This window comes from Callithrix jacchus, chromosome 15 (assembly GCF_049354715.1).
Source record: "Callithrix jacchus isolate 240 chromosome 15, calJac240_pri, whole genome shotgun sequence".
NCBI lineage: Eukaryota > Metazoa > Chordata > Mammalia > Primates > Cebidae > Callithrix > Callithrix jacchus.
The window spans coordinates 88,407,557-88,422,288 of NC_133516.1; the positions used below are offsets into that span (position 1 = coordinate 88,407,557).

General features: G+C 40.4%; 2 protein-coding genes across 51 annotated transcripts in view; one reads left to right on the forward strand and one right to left on the reverse strand.

Annotated features, from left to right (window-relative positions):
- The window catches only part of ZBTB20 (zinc finger and BTB domain containing 20), an 829,160-nt gene extending 827,905 nt beyond the window's left edge, over nt 1–1,255 (forward strand). For all 50 annotated transcript variants that reach the window (XM_078352092.1, XM_078352083.1, XM_078352089.1 and 47 more), the window contains one exon: nt 1–1,255. This exon is cut by the window's left edge and continues 23,778 nt beyond it. The gene's annotated coding sequence lies outside the window, so the exon portion shown is untranslated.
- The window catches only part of TIGIT (T cell immunoreceptor with Ig and ITIM domains), a 41,108-nt gene that overhangs the window by 19,508 nt on the left and 6,868 nt on the right, over nt 1–14,732 (reverse strand). The window contains exon 4 of the mRNA XM_002758793.6: nt 1–8,032. This exon is cut by the window's left edge and continues 19,508 nt beyond it. Coding sequence (XP_002758839.5) covers nt 7,802–8,032 — 231 coding nt within the window. The 3' untranslated portion in view covers nt 1–7,801. The remainder of the gene's footprint in view (nt 8,033–14,732) is intronic.

Genomic DNA, 14,732 nt, shown 5'->3' on the forward strand with positions numbered 1-14,732 from the left:
AGAACAGATATCTGGGCATGTATGTTCTCAATGAAGTTTACTGTGGTGACTGCTGAAAGGTGAATCCATTTCCTGATTTTCCCACCGCAGTGTTGTGATAAGATTCGAAGAAACTCTTTTCCCTGCACACATATGTTTCTTATCACATTTTATCTTAGTCTGGAAAGGAATATGGTCCCTTTTTTGCAATTGCTAATTTGTATACACACACACACACACACACACACACACATTATATCTAGACCTAAAATACACACACACACGCACCTGCGCACACACACACAATTATATCCATTCATTCGTTCAAATGGTATTTCCAGTGTCTGTGTATCACTGTTTATGCAGTTTCCATTTCCCAGTGAATTTTGAACGGAGGGCAACTTTTCTAACCAGATTGTCTTTTCAGACCAAAGACCTGGGAATTGAGGAAGAGTTTGGAAAGAAGGAGAGGCAAGGAAAGAGAGCTTTACATTGAAAGATTAATTTCCCAAGAGGAATCTGGGCTGAATGACTACAGTGCTATACCCTCCAATCTTTGCAGGTGGGCGTGGAACACTGCTTATACCACTCTGTGCATGGTAAAAATTTGTATATCCACAAATACACACATCCATCCATCAATATATACATGGTTTGGGATGAGCAGGTCAATCGTTTTGAGAGGAAGTTTGTTCCTTTTTTTTTCTCATTATACTCTTAAATTGTCAGTTATCAAACAAACAAACAGAAAAAATGTTTGGAAAAACCTTGCATACGCCTTTTCTATCAAGTGCTTTAAAATATAGACTAAATACACACATCCTGCCAGTTTTTTCTTACAGTGACAGTATCCTTACCTGCCATTTAATATTAGCCTCGTATTTTTCTCACGTATATTTACCTGTGACTTGTATTTGTTATTTAAACAGGAAAAAAACATTCAAAAAAAGAAAAATTAACTGTAGCGCTTCATTATACTATTATATTATTATTATTGTGACATTTTGGAATACTGTGAAGTTTTATCTCTTGCATATACTTTATACGGAAGTATTACGCCTTAAAAATACGAAAATAAATTTTACAAGGTTTCTGTTTTGTGTGGAAGAGTAATTGATGTTGCTAAGAATGATGTTTGTTTTTTGGGGTTTTTGTTGTTTTTTTTTAAATGTTACCAGCACTTTTTTTGTAAGTTTCACTTTCTGAGGTATTGTACAAGTTCACACTGTTTGTGAAGTTTGAATATGAAGGAATAATTAAAAAAAAAAAACTCTTCCCTTGGTTTCCTATTGTGTCTTCTTTATACTGTAGTTTCTGTTTCAGGCAGTTCTCCACATTATTTTGCACATTGTATTCTAGGTCTAATCTGAGATTATTTATCCAAACTGAGGACTCTACTTGGAAGGCCACAAAAGTTCTGATTATATTAGTCCCCTCAATACAAGAAGTAGAAACTACAGATAGGATTGGTGATGTCGAAGTCACTTTGAGGAAATATAAAACAAATTGGTGTATTATCCTATGCATGTTCAAACTTCAAAAAATGACAAGGCTCACTTACTGCTCTACAGATTGATTCACATGTTTTTCTTTTCCACATGCTAATCACTGTCTGCCTATTGTGGAAATAATCAATTCCATATGATGACACTATGCCCACCTATTATTGTGTCAGTCCATCTCCGTTATCCGTGAATCTATCACTGAGCCTCCTTTTTAACTCTAGGGTTTCTCAGCTCTATATGCAAAAAAAAGGAAAGTTCATGGCACAAAACCTGCCCCTATTTGATGACTTTGGAGACTCATACAGGACTCATGTTGAGTCCAAAGATCTTTTCTTGCATGTGACCCTGCCCATAAGAGCTCTCTGATCTGATCATTCTTACAGAAATTGCTAATATGGTGAAGAAAACATATCTTGTTTGTCTTTGGAAAAGTCAACACAAATTAAATTCACAATGTCTTCTGTAGTTCAGTCAATACTGTGCAATGTATGAATAAAAGAAAGGAAATTATTTCAGCCATGAGAAGGCTTAAAATCTAACAACTGGACATAAAAAGGGGTTTGTATAAAAAATCAAGAGCTAGATTGTACCATTCAGACTCCTAATGCCAAGGGACTTTCTAAACTAACGACGTTAATAATGGCTAGAGTGAGTCAAGAAAGGGTCCAAAGAATAAGCAGTCTAGTTCGGGGCTTCCTAAGAGCTTTGAGTTGGAGAAGCTGAATGTGGACAGACATTTCCACCAGTGTGAGGAACACAAAAATATCCAGGCCTGAGCTCAGAATGGGAAAAGTCATCAAGAGACCTCTAGACTGAGGTGATGTCAATAAATTGCTGAGATTTCATGATTATCTCTATGAATTTAAATATTCACTTCTTGCAACTCAATCACTGAACTTCTAAGTCAACCTTATTGATACTCTAGAAGTATAAAGAGAAAGAAAATATTTTCATGATGCATAATTTGTCCCTATATGATTTCTGTGAACCAACATCTTAACGATGACAGCCAGCTTCACCCAGAGTCTTGGATCTCTCTTTGCACCATCTACACACTTTTGAGTTTTCTTCTGTAGCTGTTAAAAACATTGTGGTGTATTTTACATACAGGCTGTAATAATTATAAATGACACATACACTGCTCATGTGGCACTTCACAGTTTACAAAGTTTCTCCTTAATATCCTTCATCCATCTTCACAGTCACACTTTGAACATTGTAATGTAGCTGTGAGTGCACTAATTTATAAAAACAGACGTTCAGAAATACGTGTTCTTCCAATACAAAACAACTTAAAGTAGTGGCTGAGGTCAAGTTTTCTGAAATTCAATAATATTTATACCATACCAGTATTCTCAAACTTGAGTAATGTGTGCACCCATATGAAGGGGAAAAAAAAATACTTCCACAGACCACACCAATGGAAGAGAGTCTGTGATTATTCTTATTGTAATACCTAGTAATAAATAATATGCATAATTATTTAAATATTCTTAAACATAACAAGTGGACTGAATATGCTTATACCTCTTGTAGAATTATAAAACGAAAAGTTACAAATTGAATACAAGTAAAACTATAAAATTAATAATGTCTACATTAACAATGAATGCATAGAATGATGCTTTGCTGAATTAAGTCGTGGCTTACAAAGTTAAGTATACTGCACACATCCTTCTAAATACAGCATCCTACACTACCGTGTGCAAAATAAAGACGATTCTCACTTCACTTTCCTATTATTTCAACTACTGCAAAGTTTTCCACTGCTCTCCACCCATCTGGGAGTAAATGAATCATTTATAAATTAAGCTTCCGTGCCTTTAAATCAACTTGATTATAAACACAAACACAGAGGCTAAAACCAATGACAATACTCTGTTATAAGAAGGTTACCGATATCCAGGTATCTCTGACTTCTTTAAAGATTATCATTTCATTTAAAACGCACAATGTTTAAATGCTTACAGAAAAGTTGTGGACCCCAAAGGTATATCTACAACTCTTAGCTTTCCTTAAATCCCATTTTTTAAGAACATTGGTAGATAACCTCAGTTGTTCCCAACCAGTTTTGTTGCCTCCATGAAAACTTCTGTGGCATTGTAAGCATTACCTGGTGCACATGCTCATGGGGCAGAACCCAATAATAATATTAACCCAGCATCTTGCAGCTGACAAAGCAGTCAGCCACATTCCTACCTCATCTTAAGAACCTTAGAAAGAGTAATATTGCCATTTTACAAATGCAGAACTATTTATGAGTCTCTGATAGGTTAAGTGGCTTATCCAAAGTCATGAAACTAATTGCAGAGCTCAGCATTTGGAGCAACTTCCTCAGTTCCCAGTCCCCACACTGCAAAATTATTTCTTTTTGATCTCTGTGAAGTCCATCAGCGTTTTAGTCCCAGAGAAGGTGCTCTTCACAGCCTACATGAAGTCAGAATGAATATAGTCCAAGGTAAGTCCTGTGATAAACATCTATTCCTGCCTAACCCTGATGAGTTGCAAACTTCTTGACAGTTTTGGCCCTATTTATGTGAACTGGACCACTTAGCTACCTCAGATACTTTTTGGAAAAAAAAAAACTAAAATAAATAAATGTACAGTCTGCTTTGACCTCGTGGTTTGTCTTGATCAAAGGATGGATACAGAAGAATAGAGGAGAACCTGCCAGTTCCTTCCTGGTGGTAACCATTTCAAACCTGTAACAACTGGAGAGCCATCCAGTGTCCTATAAGCACAGCTCTCTGTGTTTATATGCAAGGCAGTTACTAGAATTGTGATGTCTAATATACTAGCCACCAGTCACATTCTGCTATTTACATTTAAATGTCCTAATTAAAATAAAATTTAAAATCTAGTTTCTTTGTCATATTAGCCAAATTTCAAGTGCTCAGCAGCCACATGCAGCCAGCAGCTACCGTACTGGATGGGACAGGCAGAGCATTTCCATAATGGCAGAAAGTTCTATTGGATAGCATTGTCCTACACTATCTTATGCAAATAAATTCCCTCAAGCCTTGAGTATATCATTCTGACTTCCAGAAAGCTCAGGTTCTTGCCACACAAAAAGCTCCCCTGGACCTCTTGACAGGTATGACTTGACGTGGGTTTGGGAAACTACCAGTTACAGCCAAGAAGCAGCACCTGAAAGAATCAGAAGGCTAAACAAAACTCATGCTTCACAGCTGACAGCCAGGCTACCCATTGCCCCCCTCTCTGTGGGGTGGGGTGCGCCTGCCAGAATGCTGTCATTGGTGGACAGCACACCCAGCCTCTGACTGTCTGGCTCAGCACTGATGGCATCCGAATGAACCTGAGTGTACAATGAGTTACACTGAGTGTACAGCTGAGCCCACTTCATTTCTGGGGCTCACAGGGCAAGAAGGGAAAGGGCATGAAATAAAATTGCCTAGTGAGGTCCTGTTCAGTCATGAAGAACATCTGTCTCAAAGCTCCATGCCTCAAAGTTTCTCACATTTGTTTAGTATAATTATTGGGATTATACATCAGACTTGTATGCCCAGGCTCAGAATGTAGGCAGGGAATCAGTAATGTATTCTTCCTTGAATGCTCATTCATAGATTTTTCTATTGCTCCTCCTGTTAAGGAATCCACAAGGGGACCCAGAAAAGCCTGGCATTGCTTCCTGTCAGCACTGCGTGTTACCCCACCTCAATTTTTCTGTGCTTCCCTACATATATCCAAAAAGACACCGTAAGTGGGAAAATCTTCTTCAAACACTATTTTGAATGAAAGAAAAAGAAATGGAGACTAATAGATACAGATAGACACCCTCCCTGGGTATCAATCAGCTTGGCTTGGGTTAGCTACTAGAGCGGCTCAGTCCCATAGAAATATGAGAGCCACATATGCAGTTTTAGACTTTTCAGTAGCCATATTAAAATGATAAGAAGAAATGTGAAATTAATGTTAATATATTTTATTTCACCTAGTATAGCCAAAATATTACCATTTTTGACAATCAATATACCAAAATTACTGAAGTAGTATTCTTATTATTCATACTCCATCTCCAAGTCTGATGTGATTTTACACCAGTTGTAACAGCGCATCTTGTTTCAGACCAACCCCATCTTACCTGGTTGATGGCCGCATGTGGCAAGTGGCTCCGTGGTGGACAGTGCATGTCTCCAGGAATCTGGCTGTGGGGATGGTCTTCTCTGGTTCTCAGAGAAGAATCTAGTTCACTGAGTTCTGTTTAAATTTTTTTTTCAAATTGAATCCCATTTTAGTAACCTGACCCATTTCTAACATCTATAGGCCCTTTTGTATTTTATTACCATCCCAATGGTGTTTATAAATGTTTCCCAATTACCATAATTATGTTAAATAACACCCAAATCTAAGTCCAACCTCTGCTGAATATACATCCCCTCCAAATCAAAACACTACTCCCTTTTCACCATTACGTTCTAGTTCACTTCCAATTTGCGAATTGTTTTGTTTCCAACAGATTTGTGCTAATTTTGCAAGAAAGACGCTGTAAACTGTCACCGCAAACAACAACATTTTTATATGCATCTATCTTTCTTCCAAAGGACTTGGAGCTCCAGACAGATTTCAGTTCATTCTTCCTAACTATGTAACCCATTTGGTAGAAAGGTGAGAAAAATAAAAATAAAAATCCAAGGCGGAATAGGAGTTGAATTGTCTTGTTACTAAGACGATTGTCAACCCCAGTCTATGTCTTAGGAATCAGGGCCTTTATTCTTAGGAAGCAATGCTTTATTTTAACCACGGGCAAAATCCAGCCCTGCTTCACATTCTGTCATGGTTCCTGGGCCCATGAAAGAAAATCAGTCACCAGTAAATCTAGCCTCCCTGTTGATTCCTCTGAGAGAGACGGTGGAAGGATAAAAAAGTCTAAGATGGGGCCGGGAGCAGTGGCTCACGCCTGTAATCCCAGCACTTTGGGAGGCCGAGGCAGGTGGATCACTAGGTCAAGAGATCAAGACCATCCTGGTCAACATGGTGAAACCTCGTCTCTACTAAAAATACAAAAAATTAGCTGGGCACGGTGGCGCATGCCTGTAATCCCAGCTACTCAGGAGGCTGAGGCAGGAGAATTGCCTGAACCCAGGAGGCGGAGGTTGTGGTGAGCCGAGATCGCGCCATTGCACTCCAGCCTGGGTAACAAGAGCGAAACTCCGTCTCAAAAAAAAAAAGCAGTCAGTTACCCCAACCCCAGCACAAAGAGGTCAGGGAGTAAATAAAAGGGTTCAAAGAAGTTAGTTGAAGGGTGTTTATTTTTTAAACCCTCTATCACCTCCAGGCCCCCCTTTTCCCTTAGGAAGAGCCCCTATTTTAAAAATCCGCATTTTCCTTTTAGTGGGAAACGTTCTTTTTTCAAAGGCTCAACAGTGTATTGATGCAGAAAAGGTAGATCAAGGCCCAAATGCTAAGACTTGGCTCCCTCCGTGGGCACATGCGTTTCCTGGGGCTTCCCCAGCGCACATGGGCGGAAGAGCCTACAGAGCACTGTGTCAGGCCGGCTAAGGGGTGAGTACGTCACAGCAAAAGGAAACTCGAAATGCCTGCCCAGAGAATAACATCTGGAGTTTGCTGGCTCCCTTGGTGCCAGGGCCTTCTTTGTGGGATTTTCAGCTCCACGAAGTTCCCTAGATAAAACTCCTGCTCCTCCCAGACCAGCCTCAATATCCCCTTAGTGGTCCCAGGCCACTTCAGCACAGATAAGCCAATGCCAACTACCTCACCCAAACTATCATCTCTTCCTGAAGGCCTGCATTATGTCTCCTTCTCTCCTTCCTATAACACCTTTTCAGGACAAGGTTTTCTCCCCACTTAACTGTAAGTTCTTGAGAGCAGATACCAAGATTTAGTCACTCTCAAATCTCCCCATAGAGACTGATACCAGGCCTTATTAATAACATGCCTTTGAATGAGTAAATGCTACCAAAAATGACACTGAAAAAATGAGACGAGGCTGGCTCTACAGTCATGCCATCCTCGTCGTCAACCACAAAACCTCGCAGCCCAAAATGCTGGCTGGTGCCATTATGAGGATCTGCTCAACCTGCCAGATTTAAAACCAGGTCAAAATATTTTTACATTTTGCATTTATGATCAAGATCCAGGTTACTCACCCTAGGCCTGCCATAATGCAGAATGGAATAGAAAGAAAAGGCCAAGGAAATGAAGATGAAGAAGAGGATGACATTTATTCACTCAACTGAACACACACACACAGAGCACTGATGGAGAGTACAGCTGCTTATATATTCATCCATAATAGCAAAGATAAAAGTATATCTTCCAAAAGATGCCTCTGGTTGCTAACCAGTCTCTGTGAAGAAGCTCCCCAGGCTTCTGTAACTTAGGACATTGAAGTAGTCATGCAGCTCAGCACAGCCATCTCCTCCCTGTTCTCCGCAGAGCCCAACAGGTGCAGCTTCTGCCTGGACACAGCTTCCTGGGGATGAGGGAGCACTGAGACTTCGTTCCTCCTGTCCAGCTGATAACCTCTGGAGGCCGCTTTCCACAGAATGGGTTCTGAGAGATTTCTTCTAAAAACAAACAAACTACAAAGTGAGTATGTGGGGATGTTATTCAAATGTTACTCCCCAGTATGACACATATTGAGAGTTATCATGATCTCTCTCTTCCTTTTTACCCACATACATACGGACAAACTTGTTCTTACCAACACCAATTCCTTAGCCCTTAATTTCTCAACCGTAATACAGCTAGATTTCAATTCTAACTGCTCCATGGAAACTACACTTGCTACATACACCACATGCCACACACCTCGTTACTTCCTGTTCACCAAGCTTAGTGGGGCAGCTTTCCATTTTCTATTTTCTTTTACTCTTTACTGTACTTGACTCTGTTGACCTCTTCCTTTCTGAAATGCTCTCTTTCCCTGGTTCCTGTGGCATCACTCTCTCCTGATTCTCTTCTCCTTTGAACCCCACTATCATCTTCAGCCAAGTCTGCCCCTTCTCTCTTTGCACAAAAGCTCCCTAAACCATGGGGTTCCCCACGGTTCTGCCCTCTGCTTTCTCTCACAGTAAACATGCTCTCTGGTTTCTTCATGAGCATCTACCTTCTTATATCTACAACCACCGTCTGTCCTCTGAAGATGCCCAAATCTCTATCCAAACTAGCCCAGTCTTCTGCCCTGAGCTGCAGACCCAGGTATCCCCCTGTTCACTGGACATCATCACCTGACAACCCACAGCAAGCTCAGACTCAAATTATCTCAAAAGAAACCATCACATTCCCTCCCCAACAAACCACACCTGCCCTTATATTCACTGCCCTGTTTTATGGCACCAGCTGATCAGAAATCTAGAGGCTGATGTTCAACTCAAATTATCTGTAAAACCTCATCCAATTTTAATCCTAGGCGGTTCTGAAATCTAATCCCTCTTTTCCATCTCTATATCCTTGTCTTGTCTCTCAGCTGGGCTTCATCCTCACTGTCTCTGGACCCCTCTTACTTCTAGCCCAACTCCACATGGTCACCAGCAGAGTGATTTTCAAAAGTGAAAGTTGGGTCAGTCCATACTTCTGCCTAAAACTCTTTAATGGCTCCCACTGTGTATAGGAGGGTGCTTAACCTGAGATGCACAGGTGGATTTCAGGGGATTTGTAAATTGCATAGAAAATGTTGCCTAGAGGGACATTCTTCTAGGAAGAAAATCCGTAATTTCACTACATTTCCCACAAGAAACTGTGATGATCCCCAAAACATCCCTTGTGATGGTCCCACTCACCTTTCCAGTTTACATGCCGGGAAAATGACTTATTATTTCACTGAAGTTTTCTCATGACCTTATGAAGGTAATGCCATCATAATCAGCATTTTACAGAAAAGGAAACTAAGGGTTAGCAAAGTTAGGTGGTGTAGCTACTCAAGTGGTGGGGCTGGGACCCAAACCTACCACTGTCTAATTCCAAAGACCATGCTCTTAAATAATGCAATCTCTGCATTATTTCTTCCATTTCTATGCTCTCAAGGTCTGTAGTGAATGCTGTTGGTACCTGTCATAGCTAATTTTAGGTATCAGCTTAACTGGATTGAGGGACCTGAGAGAGCTGGTAAAGCCATTTCTTGTGTGTCTGGGAGGGTGTTTCCAAAGGAGATTGGCGTCTCAGTCTGAGTGAAGTGAGTTGGACAACTCCACCCTAAATGTAGCCAGGCACCATCCAGTCACCTGGGAGCTTGCCTTTCCCAAAACAAAACAGGTGTAAAATTGGCCTTTCACTCTTTGGAATTGGGATGCATTCTTCTCCTCCTGTCCTTGGACGTCAGGACCCCAGGCTCCATGACTTTGGGACTCCCGGATTTACAACAGTGCCCCCCACCCTGAGTTTTCAGGCCTTTAGCTTTGGACTGAGGATTGTACCAACAGCCTCGCTGGTTCTGAGGCTGTTGGACTTGAACGTAGACATGTTACCAGCATTCCAAGGTCTCCAGCTTGCTAACAGCCTGGGGTGAGACTCCTCAGCCTTTACAGTCACATGAACCAATTCCCCTAATAAATTCCCGCATAGCTATCTATCCATCCAGCCATCTATCTCTCCTATGGCTTCTATCTCTCTGGAGACCCCTAACTAATATAGTTTCTTCTCAGATCCCTCTACCTGACCAGCACTCCCATTTTCCAGAAGCTGGTAGTATAGGCTGTGAGCTCATACCAGCCCCTTCTCTGGAGAATTGCTCTTGGGCCTTCCCTGGTGAGTAGCCAGAAATAATACTGACATAGGTGGATTTCCAAAAGGCCATTTCCCTGCCTGAAGGTTCAACCAACACTTTGTACAATTCTTGCTTCAGCCAAGTCTCCAGCTGAGACCACATCCTTGCTGAGCTTTCTTCCATTGGTCCTCCCAATACTGCTTCTTTCACTACCTTTCATCTGAGAGCCGTCCCAATACAAGTCACTCTCACCAGAATTTGCATGTCAGGCTCTATTTCCAGGGAGCTGATCTAAAACAGTTGCTACTGGGAAGACTCCTAGAAGGCAGCCTGTAAGAACAGGATTGGGGAATGGGATCACTAACTTGCTAGATGGCAACACAAACCCCATGGCTGGTGGTGAAATGAGATGGGACATAGATGGAAGAGAACTAGGAGCTGGTGCAATGACTCTAACATTTGAGATGTATAGGGTAAACAGCAACTGGTAGAACTCTGGAATCGGGCAAATAATATAGAGTAAATAGTAACTATTAGGACTCAAAAGTGACTTTTGCTAAATTGTACCAATGGACTAAAGAGAGAAAATGACAGCCTCGGCTCTATGAGTAACTCAAAGTATGAGACTTACAGCTCCTCATTGGCAGCATTTAAGAGACACACATCTCTCCAGCAGCTGAAGACCAGGTATATAAGCTAATTGTAAAAGGGACAAGACTTTAAACAAGGCTGGATTCTAAGCCTATGTGAATTTTCTATGTCAAAGTTAGCATCTTGATAGTAGAGGAGGAGTCTCTGAAAACTTGGAACGAGGATCTCTGGAAAGATGCATTTGAGAGCTGTGAACCACCTGCTTCTCTTATACCATCTGGAGTGGCAGAAGTGGCCCACTTCCCCTTGATGGAAGAGAATCCCTGCTGGGACCTGCCTTGCCTCCCCTATTGGCCATCAGATCCATAATTAGGGTAAAATCTCTAATGGAGGAAGTGCTGGGTCTGCTAAGAGAAGAGAAAGCTTATACACTAAAGGGCCTGGCTAACATCTACTGGCAGGAACTGAGAGAAGATGCCTAGGCATGAATTCTGAAGGTGATGGATTGTGGTGGGGGTTAGAACATAAGACTGGATGAGGGATAATCTGTCAGTATTGGAACACACAAGATTTAACACCCTCACAAGGGCTCCAGAAGACAGTTATGATATACTGCTGTTAATAGAGATGACAACACTGCTTTGGCAAACTATGGAAAAGGGAAACATGATGCTTGGAGAAGCAAGAATGCTAGAATAAACTTACTACATCAGAAATTGACAAACCGAGTTTCTTGAGTAAAATATGTCCCATTGGTGGTTTGTGTACAGCCCATGAACTAAAGATGAATTTTATATTTTAAGTGTTAAAAAAAAAACTTTTAAAAAGTAGTATCTCATGCACAGCAAAAGAAATAATCAGCAGAGTAAACAGACAACCCATAGAGTGGGAGAAAATATTTGCAAACTATGTATTCAACAGAGGACTAATATCCAGAATCTACAAGGAGCTCAAATAAGTCATCTAAAAACACAAACGATCCCATCAAAAAGGGGGCTAAGGACAAAAACAGACAATTCTCAGAAGAGGATATACAAATGGCCAACAAACATTACTAATCATCAGGGAAATGCAAATCAAAACCATAATGCGATACTACCTTACTCTTGCAAGAATGCCTTAATCAAAAAAAAATCAAAAAATCATAGATGTTGGCATGGATGTGCTAAAAGGGGAACACTTTCTTTTACACTGCTGGTGGGAAGGTAAACTAGTACAACCACTATGGAAAACAGTGTGGAGATCCCTTAAAGAACTAAAAGTAGAACTACCGTTTGATCCAGTAATCACACTACTGAGTATCTACCCAGAGGAAAAGAAGTCATTATACAAAAATGATACTTGCATATACATATATATATGTATTCCACTAAAATATATATATATTCCACTATATATATGTATTCACACACTATATAGATATAGATATAGATATTTATAGAGGAGAAATACCTATATATATATAGGTATTTATATGCATATATATAATATATATTATATATATGTATATACTATATATACATACATGTATATGTTATATATTATATATATGTATATATTATATATACACACATGTATATGTTATATATAATATAATATGTGTATATATAATATAAACATATATGTATATATAAATACCTGTATATGTTCTTCTCCTCTATAAATATATATATATATATATAAATTCCTGCTTCTCTATCCATCCATCTATCTCTCCTATGAGTTCTGTCTTTCTGGAGACCCCTAACTTATATACAGTTTCTGCTCAGATCCCTCTACCTCACACACACACACACACACACACACACACACACACACACAGTGGAATACTACTCAGCCATGAAAAGGAACAAAATAATGGCATTCCCAGCAGCCTGGATGGAATTGGAAACCACTATTACAACTATTACAAGTGAAGTAACTCAGTTCTCACTCATAAGTGGGCACTAAGCTATGAGGACGCAAAGGCATAAGAATGATACAATGGACTTTGGGGACTCAGGGAAAAGAGTGGGAGGGGGTGAGGGATAAAGGACTACACATTGGGTACAACGTACATTGTTCGGGTGATGGGTGCATCGAAATCTCAGAAATCACCACTAAAGAACTTATTCATTCCCCAAAAATCTATTGAGATAAAAAAATATATAAAAATAAAAAACAAAAGCTTATAGAATGAAAAATTAATATTTTATTACACATAAAAAGTATGTGAAATTAACATTTTAGTGTTTATAAATAAAGGTTTATTGGACAGAGCCATATATTCATTCATTTATATATAATCAAAAGCACCTTCACACTATTATGGCAGAGATGAATTGTTGCAACACAGACCATATGACCTACAAACCCAAAAGACATACTATCTGTCCCTTTGCAGAGAAACTTTGCCAATTCTTGTACCAAATAACTTCAAAAATCCAATAGCTGATTTTGTTGGGTTTTCTAGGGAAGATCCAGAGAATGAGAAGCAGGAAAAGGATGTTCTTTTTACTAAGCTGGAGAGGAATGTGCTAGTGAGAGGAGCTCCAGCATCATTGAGAAGTTTGGTGGTATTTCTCCTCTAATAAGCTAGGTAGGGTCAAAGTAGGAGATGCTTTTACAGAACTGAATCCCTGGTAGCCATGAGGTTGAGATCTCAAAATAGCACAGGACAGATAACAGCACTTAAGAAACAAAATGGATGTAATTACTGCAACGGGAACCAAGAAAGCTTGACCCATGGGGATATTAAAATGGTTAATAGAGCATAGTGTGCCCAGGAGAAATATGGCTGGGCAGCCAACAAGAGTATTGCTTACATACATCATCAAAAGAGATCAAGACTACACGAGAGAAGGCTGAGGTCAAGATCCTCTGTCCAGCTTTCAGGACTATGGAAACTGCTGGTATGGATACCATCCATTTGCCCCTTGGCTCTACTCACAAACCTTCTTCACCCTATTCTGTGCCCTGTGAAGACTGTACGATATGTACTACATCAACGAGTTCCCTTGTCTTCCTCCCTAAGTTTGAGTTCAGTCTGTGCAGAGCAACAGTAGGGGAATAGAGAGAAGAATGAGACGAGGGTATGTAGTTCCCTTTGTTCTCTCTGCAGGGTGGCCTTGAACTGGTTGTGACCCTCCAGAAAATACTACAGCAACTCTGAAGGAGGCCCCTCCACATAACTCTCTCCTTCCAGGCTCCAGTAATTATATCCTCCACTCCCCTTTGAAGAACTAGGAACGGTTACAACACCTTGCTACTCCTCCTTATGGTGTCTTTACATCCTACCAGACTTTTGGAAATCCTATTATTAAACTGCCTTCAAACAACCCAGTTTCAGAGTACTATATGTGTTCCCTCCTGGAACTCTGAATAATGCAAGTATAAAATATTTTGAGCAAGGAGAGAGAGAAGACTGGCAACTATAGCCCAAGTACAGGGAAGAAGCAGAGAGGACTCCAGCTACACAGGAAGCAGTGGAAATATCAGAGAGGGCGGGGATCAAACACTGTAAAAAGGGAGAAATAGGACTTCATAGCTACCGGCTCCCTCTCTTCACCTTCTTCTCTTTCTCCACCCTCCAGATGACCAAAGTTAGTCCAGGTGCCCAGAATGAAAATCAACTAGTTTTGAATCCTTAACAGGAAAAGTTTTTCAGCTCCTTCTAAAGAACCTTTGATTCTTTTATTCCAGACCATCAGGACAGGACTGACAGCAGAAATTTTGTTCACCAACCACCGTAGCAGCTCTCTTGCCAGCTCAGAGATCAGTTTTCATCTTCCTCACCTCTCCCCTCTATTCAATGATTTCTCTGGTCCCCACCTTCCCCTAGAGGGTTCATTTCCCCATTATGTCTACTGTGATAGCCAACACCTAAATGAAAATATTATAGGTTATTGGCTTCCCCAATAGCACCAGCCACATCTACTGCAGTTCAACCAGGCTGCAGAATTGAGTTGTTAAAATTGAGTGGAATTAGAGTT